At 39.1% G+C, this 24,259-nt stretch overlaps 1 protein-coding gene across 1 annotated transcript in view; it reads right to left on the bottom strand.

The window, feature by feature from the left end:
• Tshr (thyroid stimulating hormone receptor) overlaps positions 1 to 22,809 on the bottom strand; it is a 69,155-nt gene extending 46,346 nt beyond the window's left edge. The window contains exons 1-3 of the mRNA XM_008835877.2: positions 22,790 to 22,809; positions 21,862 to 21,933; positions 15,618 to 15,692 (exon numbers count right to left, since the gene is read on the bottom strand). Coding sequence (XP_008834099.1) covers positions 15,618 to 15,692; positions 21,862 to 21,933; positions 22,790 to 22,809 — 167 coding nt within the window. The remainder of the gene's footprint in view (positions 1 to 15,617; positions 15,693 to 21,861; positions 21,934 to 22,789) is intronic.
• Between the last annotated feature and the right edge of the window lie 1,450 nt (positions 22,810 to 24,259).

Raw genomic sequence — 24,259 nt, 5'->3', positions numbered from 1 at the left:
TGCACTTTACTTTCTATAGGAATATGATCTTACTGGTCATTTTATTCATTACCCTTAGGAAACTCTTGCCCAGGCAAATAATTTAATGTTCTTTACAGGAATTTCCTCCAAAAAAGACTCATCTATGTTTCAAACAAAAGCACCCACTGTTCACATTCCAAGATTCTTAAACTTCTTTACTTCAAAGTTCTTGCCTGGCTGTGCTACTAACCCTGAAGTAGTAAACTATTTCCCAACAAAGATCCTCCCCAAGCCTCTTGAAACTTCCTATTTCATCATCATTCTAACCCTAAAAATCATGAATCTTTAGAATTTATTCCATCCTGGCCAGACTAGAGCTGCTGGCCAGCCTGTTCTACTTTCACATGGCCATCTGTCTTTCTAAAACAAGCAGTCACTTGCCGGAGCTTGCCAGCTAGGGAAGAGGGTTTGAGTTGCTGTCAGAGACAAACAAATGGGAAACAGGAGAGTTTGGAAGTCAGGTGAGTGTGGTCTTCAGTCTGGAAAATTGTTCTATAAAAGCTAATTCTTTGAATAAGCAAACTTGAGTGAGTGGCTCACGAGAATGTCACAGTGAAAGGTCAGGCAGCCCACCTGAGTGAGCTCTGAAGGTAGGGAATGAAAGGTAACGGAACATGACTGGCTGTCCATGACAGTCATTTAGTAAAGCTGCCAGCTGACATGGGGTGGAGAAGAGAAGAAAGGGATGGGGGTGCTGCAAGGAGTTGGGGGACCACAGAAATGGAGACAGACTTCCTGGGGGAGTCAAAAAGGGAAGACAAGAAAGTCAACAAGAGAAACCACAAGTGGGGAAAAGGAGCTGCTTTCTGGGGTCAGAAGAGAACCCAACCCTTTCTCAAAGGTGATTTTTCTCCTGAACAGAGGAGTGGAGTATGTCTACACTGCTACTAGACTAACCAAGACTGGAGAGAGGAAATAAGAAGCAAATGTAGCAGCAGAACCCTCTGAAAGTCAGGAAGAATGGGGCCAGGAGATAAATACCAAAGAGCCTTTAAGTAAAGATGGATGACAGTCCAAATTTGAATGATACCCAGCATGCCTGGGAAGATGAATTTGAATCACACAATTTGCAGCTTAGCAGTAATGGCCCAAGGATGCAGGAAGTGAGCTAGCTATGCTCCTGAAAGCCACGATCCTGGAAGAAAGGAGCAGGATCAGGTTTAGCATGGCAGAGTGGGATGGACAGGCCTTTCCTAGCTTGGATATTGGAGTGACTACACAGAAGAGGCTATGCTAGCCTCCTGTCCATCCACGCAGTACTGTTCCATGAGCAAGAAATAAATCTCACTCACCTTAGGGTTGTTTCATGTTTTTATTTCTTGTAATTTGCTTGCCCAATGAGCACAGTAGGCATACATAAAATGCATAAATACCTAATAGTGCTAATTTCAGGTATGTGGGTTTGGAACTGAGAAATGGTGAAAGCTCTATTTCATTTTGCCTCACAAATTGCATTAAAAGTCAGACAGGGCTGGAGAAATGGCTCAGCAGTTAAGAGCACTGGCTGCTCTTGCAGAGGACCCAGGTTCAATTCCCACACCCACACAATGGCTAATAACCATACATACCTCCAATTCTAAGAGATCCAATGCCCTCTTGTGACCTCCATGGGAATTGCATGACACAGGTGCACTTACATACATTCATATATATTCATACACATAAAAATAATAAATAAAAAATTTAAAAAGTCAGACAAAAACCCCAGTATACTTTTCATCAAATCAAAGCAAAATGTACTTCATATTTTAAAAGTTTTTAGAATATGCAACACTGGATAAATTTATGTGTGCTTTTCTATGGACTCTGGCGATTTATCTGTACTGAAGAAAAGTTTGAGGCTCTTTGAGCTTACTGATTGAAAGGTCAGGGCAAATATAGATTGAGTGCATTTATTTTCCAGTGGTGGGGCTCAAACTCAGAGGTTCACATATGCTAGGCCAGTGCTGTACCACCTCTGAGCTATATCCCTAGCCCTTGGTTTCTTGAGACAAAGCCTTGTTGTATAGCTATGGCTAGACTTGAACTCTGTTATATCCCAGGCTAGCCTTGAACTTGGCAATCCTTCTGCCTCAGTCTCAATGCTGGGATCTTAGTCTTAGCCACACCTGGCTCTCAGTGTATTTCTTATCATCTGGGCTGGCTCTACCAGTGAGATGCTGAAAACTGCCTTCTGTGAAGCAGGCAAAAGTCATCCTTGTTTGTAGAGAAACCATGGAAACACTTTGAAGTTAATTGGCTGAGCTGATGCACCATCATGGGCAGCACTGGACCATATCCTAGGGTTTCTATCTTCAAACACAGTCCTCTTCTCTCCTCCCTGTGCCTCCTCATGGCTCCTCTCCTCTCCTCTCCTCTCCTCTCCTCTCCTCTCCTCTCCTCCCCCACCCCTCTCTCTCCTCCTTCCCCCTCTCTTCCTCCTCCCCCTCTCCTCTTCCTCTTCCTCCCCTGAATAGTGTTTCAAGGAGATCATCACTGTGTTGCTTTTGGAACAAAAGGTATTTAAATAAATTATTGCTTCATTCACATTTATTGAATTTAATATAATGGACATTTAGATGAAAGTATAACATTGATATTGAGTGCACAGATCAATAAGTAAGCTCACACGAGGTGTATCTAGACCATGAGCAGAGAAAGTGACTTGTTCAAAACAACTTGGCCAACCTCATCCTAAAGTGTTTCCTGAATACTATGGGAAAGCAACGGAGTAAGAGAAAGAAGTCCCAAGGCAGGGAAAGAGGAGCAGGAGGAGGAGAAAGGAAGGCGCAAACTCTTGTGCTACTCAGGAGCTCTCCAGCTACTGAGTTCCTTCATTGTTCTCCCTCGTACCTCAGTTATTCAGTTGACATAGATCAAGGCATCAGATTATGGCTCTTGACCTTAGATACGTTTACTTACACTCTAAATATCACCAGCTCATGAGTAAAAATCATGACAAACCAAGCAATACTTGGAAGGGACAGGGTAATCAATGCCTTTTACCTGCAAAGTTATATGGGGCATGGTGTGGAAAAATGACACTTTTCCTCACCCATCATAAGGGTCTTGAACAACATGAAATGTATCACCTAATGAAAGAGGTGAGCTCACAGGAGGAGAGTATAACAAATGAATGTGATCAAGTTTTACATGACACCAGAGCCTTCTGAAATGAAGACCTAAATATTCAGGGAAACTGTCCATTTTAAAGTTTAGAATTAATGAAGGGAGGAATAAATGATAGCACCGGTATAACTGTCAGTTTATGTTTTAGCTTTGTGAACTTGGAGCCACTTTAGAGCTCCTGCCATTGGTCTATGTTTGACTTTGCAACTTTTTACCTTAACTTTGTACCTTTTTACCTTAACTTTGTACCTTTTGATTTTGGTCACTCACTGAGAGGCCACTACTGGTTTATTACTTTTTTCTTTGATTTAAAAAATTATTACACAGGGTTCCATAAGTCCATTTGCATGGAAATATATAATGTAATTTGACCATTCTCCTACCTGTACATCACTACCTTCCCACTTCCTATTATTCCTCTTTGTTCCCTTGGACAGCTTTGATTCTATCTTCATATCACTTGTACATATATGATTTTATGTTTCTACAAAACCTAGACTCCACAGATGAGATAAAACATGGAATATTTGTCTTTCTGAGACCGACTTAATTTTCTTGATATGATTATCTTCAGTTTCATCAATTTCTCTGCAAATAGCACAATGTCATTCTTTATGGCTGGGAAAAATTCTGTTGTGTTTATAAACCACAATTTCTTTACTCATTCCTCTGTTGATGGACACCTAGGTTGGTTCCAGAACCTGCAATAATCCAGCCAATGAAGGCCAGGGCTTGAAAAATGAGCTACAAGCAGCTTGGATATCTTCCATGATAGTACATGAGACCTGCTTCCTTTAAAAGTGTTTTCAAAAGTGGCTATAAAATTTTTAGGTTCACTGTTGAATTAATACACTTATACAATATTGAACTCAGTATAAGCCCTGAAAGAGATGTATCTTTGCTCTGGAAACTGTTATTGAGTATGTTAAAGCTGTAATGAAATGCTTCTTCTTCTAAAAAAAAGTGTTTTCATTCTGTATGTACCAGGTATTACTGACCAATGATCATGCCTTTTATCTCAAAGAAAGCCGACAGATTGATAGTCGTATGTCTCAAATGGTGCCTGGGAAGTAGAGTACTTCTCAGGACCCTCTTACTCCTTTTCTTCCTGCCTGGCATTCTCTATCAGCATTGAGTTGGTTTTGGGTTCAGTTTCAAACTCGGAGATTTTCTACTTCAGTAAAAGTGAGCAAGCACTTTGTAAGGTGGACACTATTACCATCTTCACTTGATGCAGGGAAAACTGAGGGTTAGTGAGGCTAAGTGGTCAGCGTGTGTGAAGAACTTTTAGCAGGATGTTGGGTCCTAAATGTCATTTAGGAGTTGGTAGCCAGAAACCTGTATATTCTTGGCTTCTTCACAGTGGAAATGAAATAAAAGATGGACATGTCAACTTAGAGGAAACATCTCATTCATGCTTCCAAGTGAGGCCAGGCATGGTTGTGTGGGACCTTTGACTCATCTTCACATAGATGGAACTGGTGAAAGAAAGGAGCCAGGGGCTCCTCCCAAGCCCATGTGACCCCTGAGGAACAGATCCTCAAATGACCTTAAGTGTAAATATAAATTGATTTATTTATAACTGTATGGTGTTAAACACTCAAAAGGAAAGTATAACCGAAGAGTATAGTCATCAATATATTTCTTTAAGAGTTCAAGGGATTACAATTCCCAGACATTAGGCTTAAGTCTATATAAAAAGTTATTTAGACAATTATTTTTAATTGATGATTTTGTTCTTAGCCAGAAAGTGCTGCTCAGATGTAAGACTTCGAATCTTGGTCTGCAATACTGTAGTGCCCACCTGTAGCTAAGGGAGACAACCAGCTATTGTTCTAAAATGATGGATAAATTTGTTTTCTCCCCCTATCTAGAAGTCTTTGAGAGGGAACTGACACTGATTCTAACCACTCCAAGAGCTATCAAAATACCTGAAAGCAAATCCTGAGTCCATCACTCTGGAGTTCAGCCTTGGAAGACAAAAGAAAAATGAAGAGGAACCCCATAGAGGGATGTTTTTGGAAGCCCTTGTCCAGAAATTCCAATGGACTCTCATATGAACATTTGAAAATTGTCCTGTTCTTTCTTCTAGTTCCCTGTCTAGAACTTGTAATGCTAAGTACTCTTGCCTTTACTTCTCCTTCACATCTCCTATTCACAATTCAAGGACTTCTTTTCCCCTTAGAGATAGGAGTTACACAATTTGGGAGTCTTTTAGATAGACCCAGTGAAGGGGTACTCCAATTGCCTCACCCTGTGTCCCTGTTCAGCATGGAAGAAGCCAGAGCAGTCTGTGTCCCTATTCCCTATTGGAAATTTGGGTAACCCCTTCAGAAGATGGTTCTGATAAGAATAGGAGGTAGGAATTGGTAGGCAGTTAGGGTAAAAAGATCCCAAAGAAAAGTAGTCAGTTTCTTGGCTAAAACTCACAGTGTCCTTGGACCTCTTAGCAACATACTCCGTTCCAAAGGCCCAAAATGTCAAAAGTATCTGGGAGCTTGTATCTAATCCTTAAAAGATTTTAGGGTTACCTCTTCAGAGGGGGCAGTGTTAGAGTAGCCAAAAGCCCCATAAAAATAAATTAATTAAGAAAGAAGAAAAAAAGAAAAATAAGTGATGGGAAGATATGGGAGGTATTGGATGGGAAGGAGTGGGCATGGATTTGATCAAAACACCTTGATACATGGTCCCCCACATTGCCATTAAATAAATAAATAAATAAATAAATAAACTAGGAGACATATGTTAGAGATTTAAAGAGAGGTCACAAAGACTCACAGGTACATGACCCAACACTAGGGCCTGAACTAGATTTAGAAAATATGAGAATCATTAGATAAAATCACACAGCAGGAGGCTATAGAATGAGAAAATGCAGGACTGGACCCATGGGAATCCAACAGTTAGACAAGAAGAAGGAGAAGAAGCTACCAAAGGATAAAGAGAAAGACTGACCATGACATATGGAGGGCGTTATCAGGAGAGGGATGAGCACGTGCTCACTGGAATGGATGAGGAATACTGGGAATTGCTAATTCCTCCATTTCTCTACTTCAGCTTCCTGTGTACCAAAGCACAAAACCAGAAAAGCCAAAGGGAGGGAAGCTCAGCAAGGGAAGACATTTACCAAACAGAACCACACGCTGTTCTTTTACTGCTAATGTTCTTCTCATGGAGACTTTCCAATAAATTCTGGCAAAATGCATTGACATTTGAAGTATATTTTTAGTTCAGTATCTAACCTCAGGGAAAACTGAGTATGCAAAAGAACTCTCCTTTCTGAGCAAATCCAAGAGCTTTCTGTTTGCTTGTTTTGAAGCAGGGTATTACCATGTAGCCCAGGCTGGCTGTCAACTCCTGGTTCTTCTGTCACCACCTCCTGAGTGATCCCAGGAGGGACTTAGACTATTTTTTAAATAAGAAGGAACATTTGTAACCTTTAATGATATTTTATTTTTACTATTTATTTGAGTTGTGCGAAGGATCAACCTCAGAGCCTTGTGCATTCTTAGATGAGTGGTCTACCTATGAGTCACACCTCCAGTCCAAACCAAAAGGCTTTAATTCTATACTGAGAAATATCAGGAAAGCTTGGCTGATGGTACTATATAGTCTATAGATTAAACAGATGATTGAAGATGATATTTGCCTTTATATTTTACAGCCACAAATCATTCTCAGCTCCTTGAGGAAACAGGATTTTTTTTTTCAGTTGTCTTTTTCTCATGCAAAAACCATATTTCATTTTCAGTTACAGGTTGGTGATCACAAAATAAATGCACTAAACAATTGGGTCGCATGCATCCAGATGTCTTCAGTTATCATTTATGTTGACTAAATCCCCTGGCAGATAATGCCACACATGCATATTAGGAAAATTTGAAGAATTCTTTATTTTATTTTCTAGGATTTATTTGATGTCTTTTTGGATATCCATTTGCAAAATTACCTTTTTAAATTATTGTATTTAATAGTTTTGTTTGCTCTAGGATATTGTGCTGGTTAGTTTTAACTGTTAACTTGACACAATGTAGAATTACCCAGGAAGAGCACTTCAATGAGGAATTATTTAGAATATATTGGCTAGTGGATCTGTCTGTGGGGGATTGTCTAGATTGTTAATTGGTGTAGAATGGCTCCACCCATCATGGATGGCACCATTCCCTGAACTGTGTAAGGATGAGGGAAGCTGGCTGAGCATAAGCAGCAAGTTCCTGCCTTGACCTCCCTGAACTAAAGGCACATAACCCAGAGTTTTAAACCAAATAAACCCTTTCTTCCTCCCCAAGGTGCTTTTCTTCAGGGCATTTGTTATAGTAACAGAACTGAAACTAAAATATTAACACTTTTGCTCAGAGAAGAAATAAATATTTATTGAGAACTTATAAATAATGACTAGAATCATTGGAAAACGACAACAAAACACAGTTGCTTTTAAGATCAACAGAGATTTTTTTTTTTTAGTAACTAAATGGAAGCTGAATTTCTATTATTTTTTTAACCACATTCAAATGAATTCTCATGTATATCACCTGATAAGTCTGCATCCTCCTCTGGTGGTAAATTATAAATCAGATATGGCTGCTTCCAAATCTATACTAGTGAGTGTCACATATAGAAAAAGCTATACCATTTGCACTACATTTCCCAAGAAAGCATAGCTTGTTCCCAACTCAACTGGGGACATGAATACAATTCACAAGATCATATATAGATGACTTGATTCAGAACACACTTCTAGAAAAGGTAACATCAACAACAAAACTACCATCAGAGAAGTATCATAACAAGAAAATATGCATGAATGCTACAAACACACCACAACATAGACCTCTAACGGCTGATCCCGTGTCATCCAATTCGAGTTTTTATGGGCTTTATTAGGAAAACAATGACTTTTTTGTTAAGGGGCAGAGCATAGATTGATAAACAAAAATTACATTTGGAGTTGGCAGATTTGGTTCTGAGTTTTGCTGATTGTTGTCTGGTTTTTTTAGATCCTCAGTTTTCTTGAGCTTCAGCAATATTCTAGTTTACATGGGTTTAATTTACTGTTCTTACACAAATTTCTTGTGAAAACATGTAAATGCCTTTCATGGATGTATATGCATGTATGAGGGATGTGCATATATGCATGTGTATGGAGGTCAAAGGTGTCAACATTGCCTTCCTCAATCATTCTCCATCTAATTTTTTTGAGACAGTCTTTTATTGAACCTGGAGGTCCTTGATTTGTCTAGGCTGGCTGGCCAGCAAGCCCCAGGGGTCCTCCTGTTTCTGACTCCCCAACGCTGAGATTATAGATGTATGCTGTGCTGTTTTTTTTTTTTTTAAATATGGATTCTGGGGAGTAAACTCAGGTCCACACGCAAGCAATTTGTTGACTGAGCCATCTCTCTAGTCCCAGTATGTGAAGGTCTGATCTCTGATCTGAAATCAACTCAGAGCTGGAACAAAAGGCCTCAGTTATTCTTGGCACACTGAGAGTAAAGAGGAAGAGGAAGAATGTTTCCTCCCTGGGGACTTGAGTGTTCTTGGCCTGAAGTTATTCTTGTCATGAGACTGACTGTTCCTTGAACCCTGTTAAACATACATAAGTAAGCTTATATAACAAAGCTGCATAGCTAATAAAGTTATAAGTAAAGAACAGAATGTTGTTTAACAAGCACAGAAGGACAGATAAGTTTCCAAAAAGGGCTAAGCCCTAGGAACACGAAAGTACTGTAAATATTATGATGAGATAATTTGGCTTAAGAAGAACATTTTATCTTCCTCTTGTTTTACTATAAATAAGGTTGCATCTGAGAATAAAGCATGTGTTGGCTTCACATCCTCTGCATCCCCTGTGTCCTGATTTTTGCCACTCCTAGACCCAGGTCCCAGACCCCATCAGAGGGTTGCAACACCAGTAAATAATTTATTTTTAGTCTTCTTTTCTAATACATGAAATTTTAAAGTCCATACATTTTCCTTTGAGTATGACTTCAAATGCTGGATTAAGTTCTTTATTTTCATAGCTGTGACAGAACAGCGGACAGAAGCAAGATAAGGAAGGAAGGCTTTGTTTTGGCTCATGGTTTCAGTGAATGTAATCTGTCAGGGTAGGGAAGGCATGGCACTGTGACACATTCTGCACTGGCGGGAGCTTGCAGCTTGTTCACATGGTGGCCAGCCAGGAGGCACAGAGTGTCCTGGCCCCAGAAGCAGATTCCCCTGCAACAGCTAGCTAGACACCCTGTCTCACGGGCTAGATAACCTCCCAAAAGAGCACTACCATCTGGGACCAAGGGCTCTAAGTATGAGCCTGAGGGGACATTTCACATCCAAACCACAGCTGCACAAAAAGGAATGGACAGTTCACTTTTTATGATCATTTAGCTAAATTGTTTTCCTATGTGTATTGTGATTTCTTCTTTGATTTATGGTTATTTAGAAATCAAAGTTATTGAGGACTCCGATTATTTACGGGGTAGAGAACACGATTAATTTAAATTTATTTGCATACAATTGAGAATTGTTTTTTATGGTCCCATATATGGTCAATTTTAGCAATAGTCTACATGTCTTCAAAAAGAATACATACACTGAAATTGTTGGATTTATTATTTATAAGTCAAGGTCAAATTTGTTTCAAAGTTGTTGAAGTCTTATTTTTATCAGTGTAATTACTGTATTGGTATGCATGCTCAACACTTATTTTTTAATTTTTAAAGATTTATTTTCGTTTTTATATATCAGTGTTTTGCCTGCATGTGTGTAAGTGCACCACATGCATGCAGTGCCCACAGAGGCCAGAAGAGGGCGTCGGATCACCTGGAACTGGAGTTACAAATGGTTGTCAGCAGCCATGTGGGTGCTGATAACTGAACCCAGATACTCTGCAAGAGCAGCCAGTGCTCTTAGCTTCTGAGCCATCTCTCTAGTCCTACTCTACCAGTTATTGATAAACTATTAAAATAACCCACATCATGACTCTGGATTATCTAGTTTGAAGTGATGTCCTTTTTTTTTTCTTCTTCTTCTTCTTTTGAGTTTTTCTGTGTTTTTATTAGTGCATACTAACTGCAGAGAACAATGGATATAATTTTGGCAGTTTCACACATATATGTGATACACTTTGTTCACAGAAACCTCTTCTGTTACCCACATCACTCTCCCCTGTCTCTTCCCCCGACCCCCTCATTTTCTATAATAGTTTTCCTTCTACTTTCTCGTCATCATTTCTGTTTAATTCTCCAGATTCCACGAAGGACAGAAAACTATTTGTGTTCTGAGTCTGGCTTGCTTTGTTTAACATAATCTCTGGTCCATCTCTTTCCTGCATGTGATATGATTTCATTCTCTGTGGCTGAATAATGTGCTATTGTGTGCATCTACCACATTTTTTGTCTATTCAATATTTGACAGGGATCTCAGGCTAATTCCATAAGTTGGCCACTGTGAATGGTGGTGCAGTGAATGTGGGTGTGCAGGTATCTATTATACACTGACACTGACACTTTATGTACTGAGTATACCGAGTATATATACATTATAGTTTAGAATCATATGTAATTTTGGTGTAATAATTATGTTTATCATTAGATACAGTAAGAGTTTTTCTATATAGTAAGACTTTATTCATACATATTTATATGAATTTTCTCTTGCGTACTTTTTTCAGTTATATACTTTTTAATCCTTTCACTTTCTTTTTTTCTGTAGCTGAGGGTCAAACTGAGGCCTTGTGCATGCTGGGAAAGTGTCCCACCACTGAAGCACATCACTCTTTATCCTTTCACTTTGAACCCTTCTGCATTACAGTTAAAATATGTCTCCTGCAAGCCGTGAACAGCTAGATCTTTGAAATGAGTCTGACAGTCTTTGAATTTTAATGAGAATAGTGTTTTTATATTCAAAAAATTCATCTACTTTAATTTTTTTTATGTCTATGAGCTTTTTGCCTGCATGTATATATGTGCATCATGTGTGTGCCTGGTGTCTATGGAGGCCAGAAGAGGGCATTGGATCCTCTGGAACTGGAGTTATAGATGGTTGTAAGTTGCCATATGGGTGCTGGGAACTGAATCATCCGAGGTCTGTGCAAATGCAGCCAGTGCTCTTAACTGCTAAGCCTTCTCTCTAGCCTTGCCTTTTTAAAAATTTTTATTTTATGTGTATGAGTGTATTGCCTGCATGTATGTGAGGGCACCCGTGTCATGAAATGCTGTGGAGGTCAGAAGAGAGCTTCGGATTCCCCTGGAACTGGAGCTAAGGATGTTTCGTAGCCGCCATGTGGGTGCTGAGAATCGAACCCAGGTCCTCTGTAAGAGCAGTCAGTGCTCCTAACTGCTTGCTGAGCCGTCTCTCCAGCCCCAGCCTTGTCCTTTTTTACATTTAAGATTACAATTATTTGGGATTAAATTTACTATTTCTTCAGGCAATTATATTTTTTCATTTCTTACCTTTTTATATTTTTTATTTCATTCCCCCTAATTATTAGCTTGTTAGTTATCCATTTTTCTACAATTTTCTATAGTTTCTATCCTATAGATTAGAACTTTATGATTTATAAAAATCTGGTATAAGTCAATTCTTTTACCATTTCTCAGATAATTCAAAGACTCTAGAGCATTTTAATATCACCTATAACCCTCCCGTTCTTTTTTTTTTTCCTGCTGTGTGTTTTACTTCTCTGTATATAGGCGTTCCTTGCTCTGTGTTGTTCTGATATGCAGAGAGCTCAGTTTCTGTGATTTAATTAAGTTTAAATAGCTGCCCTCAATAACAATAAGTGTGTTAACTAAATAACTGAATAAAGTACAAACTTTGGTGCCAAGTCTTTATCATGCAAATCATTGATTAGACAACAGGTGGAAACCATAGTAGGTGATCAATCATGTCACTTATTTCTGTCATTGGTAATTGTCACTGCAATTCAGTTTATTCACAAACAATAAAGTGCTTAGTGTGCTGTACATAAATTTCTTAATAAAAATTCATATAACATTTTATAAAAGTAGTTAGTTGAAAGAATGAATGGATGAAGAAAGATGAAAGTGCAGAGCCTAGGTCTGGTGGCAGCACTTGCAGGCTGTTGGAAGAGGCTGGCATTTTAAGGTCAGCTTGTGCTACATAGTGAGCTCAAGACCAGCCTGGACTATGTAGTGAGACCCTGTTTCAATCTTCCACCCCACCCAAAAGCAGAGCATGATGTCTTATACCTGTAATCCCAGTACTTGGGAGGCTGAAACAGGATGATTATTGTGAGTCTGAGGCTAGCCTGAGTGACAGAGTAAGACTTTGTATCAAAATAGCAAACCAAACCAAAGATCAGCTACCAAAACCTCAATGACCTCCCATTTCCCCAAACCCTTCCAAAGCAAACAAAAAAAATCACATTACAGGAATTCTTAGAGATGGTTTATTAATTACATTGAAAGAGAAAGGGTAAAACTGAAGAACCCAGACCTAGAATTTGCAAGACATTGGAAAGATACTGTCTTGTAAGTCACCACAAAGAAAAAGAGGGCAAGCACAGTTTAAACTCCTTAATTAGGTTTTACAAACCAATAAAATATTGTAATTCTAAATGTTTCTGATGCTTAAAACTCCAATACATTTGATCAATATCACTTTTACTATTTTTTCCTTTCCTGGTAAGAGAAATTTTAATGTTTTGACAATTTTAAATGTCACACAACATTCCAACTCTTATTACAGTTCAGTTTCATCACTCAGTTTCAGCCTGAGAATTCTTAAGTGTCATTCTACCTTACAGAGCAGGGGGTGTCCTGTTTAAAACCCCACTGTGTTTGGTTTTGCACAGCCACTTTGTACTTATATTTCCCACCTATTTACCTTCTCTTCTGATTTTCATTTCCTTCTACACAGTATGTATGACAATGTGGAATCATTTTTCTTTTTCTAATTGTTCCCTTTAGCAGTTCTCTTACTTTGAGCCCAATGCTGATGAATTCTCACGATTTTTCTTTGATTGAAGGTTCTTTTTTCAAAAACATTTTTCAATGTTTTCTTGATGCAGGGTATTGCTGTGTAGTCTAGGCTAGCCTTGAACTCAGGATCCTCCTTTCTCAGCTTCTTAGGTGCTGAGATTACACGTGTAATTAAATTTTATTCAGTTTTAAGGAATATGTTGTGTTGGTAGGTATTAACTGCTATCTTGTTTTAGTTGTTTGAAAGAATTTTTCTATTGCTTCATGTTACGTTATTTCAGTTGAAAGGTCATTTATGATATGTATATTTGCTGTTCCTTTTTGATATTTTTGTTTTGTTTTGAGTTTTAGCATTTTTACTGTGAGGTGCCTTAATGCAATTTTATTTAGACTTACCCTTTGGGGTGTGTTCTGCTTCTAACTGTGACTTGTCTCTTAGGAGTCTTGAATATTTCCTTCAAACATTGCTTCTTTCCTTTTTCTCTGTTCTTTTGCTTGTGTTCCAATCAGAGACATGCTGGGTCTTTTATTATGCCATGTGGTTCTGATTTGCCTTTTTCTCTCTATGCTTCAGACTGGACATACTTTTCCGACCTATTGTCCAAGACTTTTTTAATATTAAATTTTAAAAAATTTATTGGTGTGTGTGTATGTGTGTGTGTGTGTGTGTGTGTGTGTGTGTGTGTGTGTATACATGTGGAAGTCAGAGGACAGCTTTGTGGAACTTGTTCTCTCCTTCCACCCTTTCATGGATACTTGTCAATAGCACAGCAATAAAGAAACAATAATACTTTCCATCTATGAACATGGACAGTTGGGAGCAACACTTGGCTTGGTATTCTTGCAGCATGATACAATGCATTGGTAAGGATTTTTTTGAGTCAGGCTCTTCTAGTATACATTATAGCTCTGTTTCTTAGTTGACTCTATGGTCAGAAAAACTATACATAGCTTTTTTTAATTTATGTTTTTAGATATAAATAATAGAAATAATATGCTCCCCTTCACAGGGTTATTATTTGAGAGTTAATGAGGGTCAAAAGTAATGTACATAAAATATTTATTATAATGTCTAGGATGCACCAAGCACCAATAGATGGATAATATTGTTTATTACTATGATGTTGATGGGTATTTCCCCAAAAGTCTACATGCTAAAGACATGGTTCCCAGGGAGTCACTCTTGGGATATGATGGGGACCCTTAAAAAATGGGGCCTAGTGGAAGGTCCCTGGGTACATGCTCTCAAAGGGGACTATGGGATTCTGCTGCTTCCTATCTCTTTGCTTCCTGACTCATGAGATGAGCAATATCCTTTGCTATATGGTCTTACCATGATATGTTACCTCATTAGCTGCCTCTAAACAATGTGCCATTTACCCCCAATCTCAGAGAGGAACCTCTAAGAACCATGAGACAAAATAAAACTTCTCTCATTATAAGTTAATTATCTCCAGTATTTTGCTTTGAAAAAAGAAGCTAATACAGAAAGAAAATGTTTTTTCTCTTTCATAGCTACAAAGTTCAGATAGATTGCAATGCACTAGAGAAATAAAAGCAGAAAACCGTCTCTGAAGTGTATTGATTAGTTTGATGTGCTAGACACTGTGCTAAATGCTCACCTGTGCTATATGACTCCTTATTTATAATAAACAAATGAAACAAGAACTTTTATTGCCTTTATTGTACTAAAGAAGTTAAGAGGCCTGGCAGGTGGTACGTGCCTGTATTCCCAGGACTTGGGCAGTGAAGTCAGGAAGATGGCCCATTCCAGGCCTGACTATATAGCAAGATCTTGTCTAAAAAAAAATGTAAGAAAAAGTGAATGGAGTATTCACTTATTCACAAGTGGTAGGCAGGCCAAGGGGGAGCCAGAGTTCATGTCCAAGTATAAATAACTCTAAAGCTGGAGTTATCAATTCTCTGGTCTACCCTCACTGAGTAATACTCCTCTTTCCTAATTAAGGATAAAAATGTCAGTTTTACAGAATCTTTTACCAGCTCTGAAGTAAAGTATGTCAAGTATATATTTATTGACTCACCTATATTCAGGTCATTAAAGTCTGCCAACACAGTAATAATAGTATGAATAGCAACGGAGAAACGGGATTTCAAATGTTGTCTAAATTCTCAACTATGGAAGGGAGAAGTAATTCTAATGGGTTAACACCACAGAGTGAGGACAATTAAGAATTTAGCACACAGGGAAGTGTCAACCTGTGACCTAGCAACTGACTCATTGCCATGTGGAGCCCCAAACATCAATTTAAAGGTGGCTGTGGAGCCAGTGAGATGCTCAGTGGGTAAAGGCACTTGTCGCCAAGCCTGCCGACCTGAGTTCAGTCCCAATCCCCAGAACCCACATGGTGGAAGGAGAGAACCAACTTCTACAAGTTGTCCTCTGATCTACACATGCATGCCATTACACACACACACACACACACACACACACACACACACACACACACACTTAAAATAAATAAATAAATGCAGAAAGCTATTTTAAAAACTGGCTGAGGTTTGGGTCTCTCTTGAAATTTTCTTTGTACTTACATGTGAGTCATTTTACTCAAATTGTAGAAAGAATGTGATTCCAGTCGCTGCAGAGTTGCATCTATAGATAAATAGCTAAACATTACAAAAACATAAGACAAGGTAGAAGGTTAGTAGCAGACTCCAAATACATTATTTCATTTTATTATATTGGGTTGCATAAGGCCATTTTCATGCAAGTGCATAACGTACTTTACCCATATCCCCCACATCCCACACTCTCCTCTTTCTTGTGCCCCCCTTCCCATTCCTTCTTCTTGTCCCCATGAACAGCTTTGCTTCTATGTTCATGTCATCTGTACTCATGCAATTTTATGTGTCTATGAAGTCTAAGATGCAAAAGTGAGAGGAGACACACATTATGTGTCTTTCCGAGATTAACTCAACACGATACTCTCCGTTGCCTCATTTTTCTGCAAATGACATAAGTCCATCCTTTATGGATGAAAAAATTTTGTTGGGTATATAAGACACATTTTCTTTATCCACTCCTGCTGATGGACACCTAGGTTGGTTCCATAACTTTACTAGTATGAGAAGTGCTACAATAAACATCAATGTGCAGGTATTTCTGTGATAGGACTATGAGAGCATCTCATTGGTCCTGGAACTCACCAAGAAAGCTAGGCTGGATAACCAGAAAGCCCCAGATATCTGCCTGTCTCTGCCTCCAGAGCACTGCGATTATAAGCATGTGCCTCCACACCTGGCTTTCAAACATACTAACTTTTGACAAAATTTCTTTGTTAGGGGTGTACCAAATCATGCTACATGCATTCCCTACATGTGTTTGTTCCCAACACTGTATGTTCTGTATGTTCTTTTTAAAAAATATTTTATTTATTATGTGTATGAGTGTATTGTCTGTATGTAAGTGCACCTGTGTTGTGCAATCCTGCGGAGGTCAGAAGAGGGCTTCGGATTCCCCTGGAACTGGAGTTAAGGACAGTTCGTAGCTGCTATGTGGGTGTTGGGAATCGAACCTGGGTCCTCTGCAAGAGTAGCCAGTGTCCTTAACCGCTGAGCCATCTCTCCCGCCCCCATTCTGTGTGTTCTTAAAGCCTCAGATGTCACGTCCTTCAGAAACATTCTACCAACTTCCTGAAGCCACAGTTCCCATAGTTTGTCTTCATAGTATGATGAACAACCTTAATTGCACTGCACCTTTTCTATAGTTTGGCTAACATTTGATTTATGTTGCTTCATTGGACTGTAAGTTGTCTAAAATGGAGGATTGTGTCTGGTTCTGACCATTGAATTCTGAGTTCCTTGTGGTGCCTACTTGGCATGTAGTAGACTCTCAGTAAATATGTGCTCCATGAGTGCATTCATGAGTAGACAGGTACATGTATTACTCAAAATAGAAAAGAAGTGAAAGCATCAATAATGAACATTAGAATGAACAAAAAACATTTTAACAGAGAACCTGATATAGCATTGCATTAGAAATGTATTTCCAAGGAGATGAGAAAAATCACAGTTCTCTAGTGGAACATTCCAGAGGGTATTGACAACATATGAGAGATATATCACTGCATAATATAGATATATCTACGGAGAGATGAAAAATTACACATCTCTATTGGGGCATTTCAGAGGGGGTTTACATCACATTCTCTCTTTCTCTCTCTCTCTCTCTCTCTCTCTCTCTCTCTCTCTCTCTCTCTCTGTCTCCTTTTCTCTTTTTAAATTGAATTTTTACAAATTTCACACAATGTATTTTGATCCTATTTAGATCCCATCCCCTATCTGTGCCCATCTTATAACCCCTGCTGGATTTCATATACTATGACATATAAAATCTGTTGACTCAAGTTTGTGTCTCCAAATGTCTTTCAGTGTGCATCCATCCACTGGAACCTGATTAAACTATCTAGATCACACCCTTAAAGAAACTATCTCTCCCTCTCCAAGTAGTCATCGGTTGCTAATAATTCCTCAGCTGAGGTTGGGACTTCTTCCCTCCTTCCCACTTCTATGCTGGGATTCTGTCTGGCTTGAGCTTGCTTGAGTCTTATGCACGCTGTCACCATTGCTGTGAGCTCACATGAGTAACTTCCTAGCTGTCTAGAAAACTATTTCCTTGTGCTCATCAAGTGACACATCTAAAATGCAGCCTCTACACCTAAGGCTCAGGGTACATAGTGGAATGGGGACAGAAAGAGTATTAATGCACCTCTTAACTCTCACCAGCAACGCTTCTTCATGCAACAGATGGTGACGAACCCAGAGAGCTATGACAGGCCAAAGTGTAGAGAATAAGAGAATGCAGAGTGCTTATCCATGAATAGGGCACCGATACCAGACTATATAGTCTTTTAAAAAGAAACTTTATTATGTTTATGTATATGAGTGTATTGCCTGCATGTAGGTAGGTGCACCCATGTTGTGCAATGTCCACGGAGGTCAGAAGAGGGTGTCAGATCTCCTGGGCCTGGAATTTATAGACAGTTGTTAGCCACCATGTGGGTGCTGGGAATCAAACCTGGGTCTTCTGCAAGAGCAGCCAGTGTTCTTTACCACTGAGCCATTTCTCCAACCCCTACATATTCTTTTAAGACCTATCTCTGGCTTTTGAATGAGGCTGAAAATTCATGATTAGTCTTGAATATATTAAGCAAATGCTCACTCAAATAAAACTTGTGGGTACTAAAAGAAGGGGGGAGGGGGAAGAGTGGCTCCTCAGCACAAGCCATCATGAATATGATTCTTCATATGGTTTTGCCAAATTCCATCTTGCAACAAGAATGGTTAATATACATAGAGTAAATGACCATTTTCTATTGAGAGGTATTTCTATATTTAAGAAAATGAGTGATTATTGAGTGTCTTGTCTTAGCTATAGCTGAGATTCTCACTCAGCCTTGGTTGGACATGTAGTCAAACCACCTGGACGCAGCGTTCAAGGCTCTGCTTAGGATAATGATTATGAGTGCTGGACAAGGCACTTCAATTTTTCTTTTTCTTTTCCTTTTTGGTCTTTTTGAGACAGGATCTCCCTGTAGCCCCAGCTGGCCTGGAACTTGCTATGTAGACCAGGCTGGCCTTGAACTCACAGAGATTTGCCTACCTCTGCCTCCTGAAAACTGGCATTAAAGGTATATGCCACCATGCCTGGCCGCATTTCAATTTTCCAAAACCTTCCTTGGTAATTATAATTGAATGACCCTTCATAAGAGGAGCAGTAATTGTTCTATTCTGAGTTTCTTTTTTTATCATGGTTATTTGTGACTATTCTAACGCCCCTGTGCCCTTTGTTTTCAATTACTTGTTCTCTAAACAACCTTTGACTTATCAGGTTTCCCAGTCCTTTGTCTCTTGTGAATAAGCAACATTATACAAACTGTTTGTAAACCCAAATGCCACATCTCTAACATGGAGGGAAAATGGAACACATTTTATATCTCCTGCTCCACATTGTTTCTGAAATTCTTAGACAGGAAGGATAAGACTTCTTCAAGGTTGAAGGCTAGTCATTCAGCACACACCATTAGACTGAAGTTTTAGTTTCTCTAACCTGAGGACTTCTTATAACTTGCTTGTGAAAACAACATATAGGAACCATTTTCTTCCCAGTGGGATTGAAGTAACATTCTGTGCTTACTAATTTTTATTAAAAAAAATTAGTTATCACCTCTTCAAATTTCTTCTTCACATGTAAATCTTACACAATTACTACAATGACTACAATTTGTTATGAAAACTAGGGCATTTTTGTTTGGCTGAAAAATTTGCCAAAATAACTGGCAGGAATTTGCACTGTACCAGGCAAATTGAGGGTCATCACATACTGCCCTTGAAATATATGTTTAACTAGTAGTCCCATATATGGATGCATTCAGTACACATCTGTTGAACATTTACTGTATGCCAGACATATTTCTGGATATTGTTAAAACAGACTTGTCTCATGGCTTCAAGGGCTCACAGATAAAACAGACTTGTCTCATAGCTTCAAGGACTCACAGAATTGGAAGATGCATATTCTCAAATGGGATTAACAGACGATGTATTAAGTACTCTGAAAGGTACGGTGAATACTTAGACTGGCAAATCCAGTACTGGCTCCCTAGAGCAAGCCTCAGCTAGACTTTCCACATCTTCTTGGGTCCTGCATTTCTTAGTTAACCGTCCTTTTTCTGCCTGTACTTTATCAGACAATATTTATAATTCTAGCAGGCTATCATCAATCTCAGTAGATAAATGTTTTACAATTTTGTAGAAAAGATGAAAACCTGCATGGGAAGTGTTTGAATTCCTTGCCAATAAAGCCCATTATTTTACCTGCATTAGTCACATCTGTTATAGTAACTGTCTTGTGACAATGGAGAAGCTGACCATCTTCCTATATCATGTCAGTTCTGTTTGGATGTCATCGCATCCTGCCTCTTTGAGGACTACACACTCTTAAGGCTGATCTTGACTCTCTAGCTTATTCCTTTCTATGCATTCCCTTGGTCCCCGAGACACCTACTTGTTTATGACCTCCAGCCTCAACCTCTGCTCATGTTGCTCTCCTGAGTGCTCACACATGCCCATCCCCAGACCATCCAGTGCTCCTTACTATACTTTACTTGTTCTCTTCTCTCCTGCCCATATTCTCTCTCTCTCTCTCTCTCGTTTGCTGACTTTTCATTCCATTCCCCCTTCTTGGAGGCATCCTGGCTCATCACCTTGTCCTTCAAAGCAAACTCTGGCTCTGTCAGCTTTCTGCTTGTTTGAAACCTGCTCTGCCGCTCTTCATCATTGCTTTCTTTTCTGTTTCCTTTTTCTTTTTGAGACAAGGTCTTGCTATAGCCTCAGCTGGCCCGCAACTCACTATGTAGACCAGGCTGGCCTTGAACTCACAGAGATCCATCTGCCTCTGCCTGCTGAGTGCTGGGATTAGAGGATGTGCCACCATGCCCAGCTCTGAATAGAACTCTTAAAACAGTGATTGGCACATAGTTAAAACTGAATATTTGTTGAATGAATAAAATATTATTTATATGTCATACTATCTGCCCCTCAAATGCCACATTCTCAAACTGAATTCCTAACTTACCATTTATCTCTCCACAGCAAATGCATAAAATTTTCTCTGTCAATGAATGTGCTCATCAACCACTTGGAGAGCCTACTCAATGCAATTCTTCTCTGTTCCCCCTACCTCCAAATCAATCAACCTTTATACTTGTAAATTCCTTTATTTATCTCTCAAATCTGTGCTTTTTCTTTACTGCACTCTATCACCTTTATTCAGTTTGCCCTCACCTCTGCCCAGGACACCACACTAAGAAATTGAGAGATAATGTATGAAAGAGTGAGGTGACACCCGTCACCCCCATCCTTGCAGTGGCACCCCCCTTTCCAGTTTTGACAACCCAAACAGTGAAATGTCAGAATTGCCTCTGGTTGAGAACTACTGAAATGACACATCAGCACTCAACAAATGGCCCTCAATTGAATTTAACGAGGTGCTGTACTGGTCGTTCCTGGTGGTTTTATTGCGTGTGTTTGAATTAATTAGATTACAAATTAAATGGAACAAGTACCTGATTCATTTCATGGACAGACACAGTATCTGTCAATTTAACATGCAAGTTCTTTTCTCTTAGCTCTAAGTGTGCAGTTTTATTTTAAGGCTTAGAATTATTTTTAATACTCTTTAAGGGAGAAAAATCTGAAATGATTGGCTAATTTATGACAATATGTAGACATTTGTATTATATTAGTGGTGGAATTGAATCAATCAGCAACTAGAATGGATGACAGAGAGAGACACAAAAATCTGTTTTTTAAATCACATCCCAAGATGTGATTGTGTATATTAAAATACACAAAAATGGCGAACTTGTTAAGACTAAATGAATTCAAATGTGTGTTAGGTTTAAAAGAGCATACAGGGTGAGGCTGGAGAGATGGCTCAGTAGCTGCTGCTCTTCCAGAGGACCTGAGTTTGGTTTCCCAGCACCCTTTTGGTTGGCTCACAAATACCTGTAACTCCAGCTCCAGGGAATGCAAATTTCTGGCTTCTGTGGGCAGCTAAATTCATGTGGCATACACATACATTAATGAAAATAAATAAATGGAGATCAAACAAATCAAATAAGCATTATGTATATAAAATTTTCAGACATATTAAAAATTCAGATGCTATCGACTTAAGCAAATACAAAAGAAGGCATTTTTCTCAACAGAACACATTTAGAAAATAGTATATCACAATTGCAAAGTTGTCTTTATATTTTAAAAGATTACTTACATCCTGGAAATATTGGGCAGATTTGAAAATGCATGACTTGGGATGGTTTTCAGGTGGGTCTCTATGAGCTTCCTATGGAAATAAGTCACATGATTAGTTGACATCATTGGTCTTTTCTAATAACTCACCTTAATTATAGTACTTTAACAGAAGCATGGGAATCTTTACAACACATATTTCACCATATATAATTAACAAAATAATAATGAAAAACAAACTGGAATAGGAGTTGGGAATGAGATTCAGATACAGAAAATAAATCTTCAAACTTCATCTATGGATTGCATGTAAACTAATAGGCCTTGCCCAACATCACATTGCATTTTCTGACTAGAGTGGACATACTATATCCCTTTAATCTGTTCATGAGTACATCAGGACTACTGAATTCATTTCATACACTTGTCAGCAGAGATGAGTTGCAATGCCTTCAGGCTATACCATATGTATATGTGAAGAGCAATTAGATACATTAGCAATTAGATGAAACATAGGGGCTAGAGAGGTGGCACAATAGTTAAGAGCACTGGCTACTCTTGCAGAAGACCTGGGTTCAAATCCCAGCACCCATATGGTGGCTAAGAACTGTCCGTAACTCCAATTCCAGGGGATCCAAGATCCTCATTTGTCCTCCATGGGCACTGCATGACACAGGTGCACTTACACACATGTTATGCAGGCATAACACTCACAAACGCAAGATAAATAATTTTTAAAAAGATGAAACATAGTTATATGGCATATATATATATATATAGTCTTTTTTTGAGACAGGGTCTCCCTGTAGCCCCAGCTGGCCTGGAACTCTATATAGAGCAGGCTAGCCTTGAACTCACAGAGATCTGCCCACCTCTGCTTCCTGAGTGCTGGGATTGAAAGTATGTGCCACCACACTTCTAATCACATCTGGTGATCACAATATTTTTACCCGAAGTGTTCTTCAACCATTACTCTGATCTTACCATCTACTTCCTGGAGTACAAAGGTAACTGACAAGGAACTAATGCTCTCTCAGAACCTTAAGATATCTTTGTTGTAACAATGAAAATCAAAAAAGAGGACAAGAGTTGAGAGGGTGTGTGTGTGTGTGTGTGTGGAGATATGGGAGGAGTGGAGGGGGCAGGGATGGGTGGAAATGTAAACACAGTTCTTATGTACAAAATTCTAGAAAAGAAGATAATGAAGGTATGTCTTTACCGCCACTCGCCTTTTCTGGCTGCCCTTCATAAGACTGAGACTCCTCACAAAGAAGGAAACATCTTCACGTCGTCTAGGTGTTCCAGATCTCCCTGTAACCCCAGAGGTCCTGGAACTCTCTGTGTAGACCAGGCTGCCCTTGGTCTCACAGAGATTCACCTGCTTCGGTCTCCCAAGTGTTGGGATTAAAGGCTTGAACCACCACATTCAGGGTGTTCCAGTTTCTGAACCCCTCCCCTTTTTTTAACTTTTAAAAGAAACTATTGAGAGTTTCATACATGCATATAAAGTGTTTTGATCAAATCCATGCCCACTTCCTCCCCTCCAACACCTCCCATATTTCCCCATCACTTTTTTCTGATAACTTCATGTACTCTTTTTCTTTCTTTCTTTCTTTCTTTCTTTCTTTCTTTCTTTCTTTCTTTCTTTCTTTCTTTCTTTCTTTCTTTTCTTTCTTTCTTTCTTTTTCTTTCTCTTTCTTTCTTTCTCTCCCTCTCTCTCCCTCCCTCCCTCCCTTCCTCCTTCCTTCCTTCCTTCCTTTTTCTCTTTCCTTCTTTCTTTTTTTTAAATGGGGCTTTTTGCTACTCTAACATTACTCCTCTGAAGAGGTAACCCTAAAATCTTTTAGGGCTTAGATAAGAGCTCCCAAATACTATTTTCATTTTTGGCCTTTGGAACAGAGTATGTTGCTAAGAGGCCCAAGGACATTTTGACTTTTAGCCAAGAAACTGGCTACTTTTCTTAGGGGTCTTTTTTACCCTAACTGCCTAGTCAATTCCTACCTCCTGTTTTATCACACCATCCTCTGAAAAGGTTACCTAAATTGGCAATAGGGAATCGGGACTCAGATTGCTCTGGCTTCTTCCATGCTGCACAGGGACACAGGGCGAGGCAATTGGGGCACCCCTTCAGTGGGTTTATCCAAAAGACTCCCAAATTGCATACTTCTTTTCTGTAGGGAGAAAAGAAAAGTCCTTGACTGGTGAATAGGGGATGTGAAGGAGAAGTAAAGTCAAGAGTAGTTAGCATTACAAGTTCTAGACAGAAAACCAGAAATAAGTCAGAACAGGGCAAATTTCAAATGTTCATATCAGAGTCCATTGGGATTTCTTGACAAGAGCTTCCAAAAGCATCCATCTATTGGGTTCCTCTGCATTTTTCTTTTGTCTGCCAAAGTTGGACTCAAGAGTGACAGATTCAG

The sequence above is a fragment of the Nannospalax galili genome, unplaced genomic scaffold, assembly GCF_000622305.1.
Source record: "Nannospalax galili isolate Female #2095 unplaced genomic scaffold, S.galili_v1.0 scaffold257, whole genome shotgun sequence".
NCBI lineage: Eukaryota > Metazoa > Chordata > Mammalia > Rodentia > Spalacidae > Nannospalax > Nannospalax galili.
This window is presented reverse-complemented; position numbering and strand designations above follow the sequence as displayed.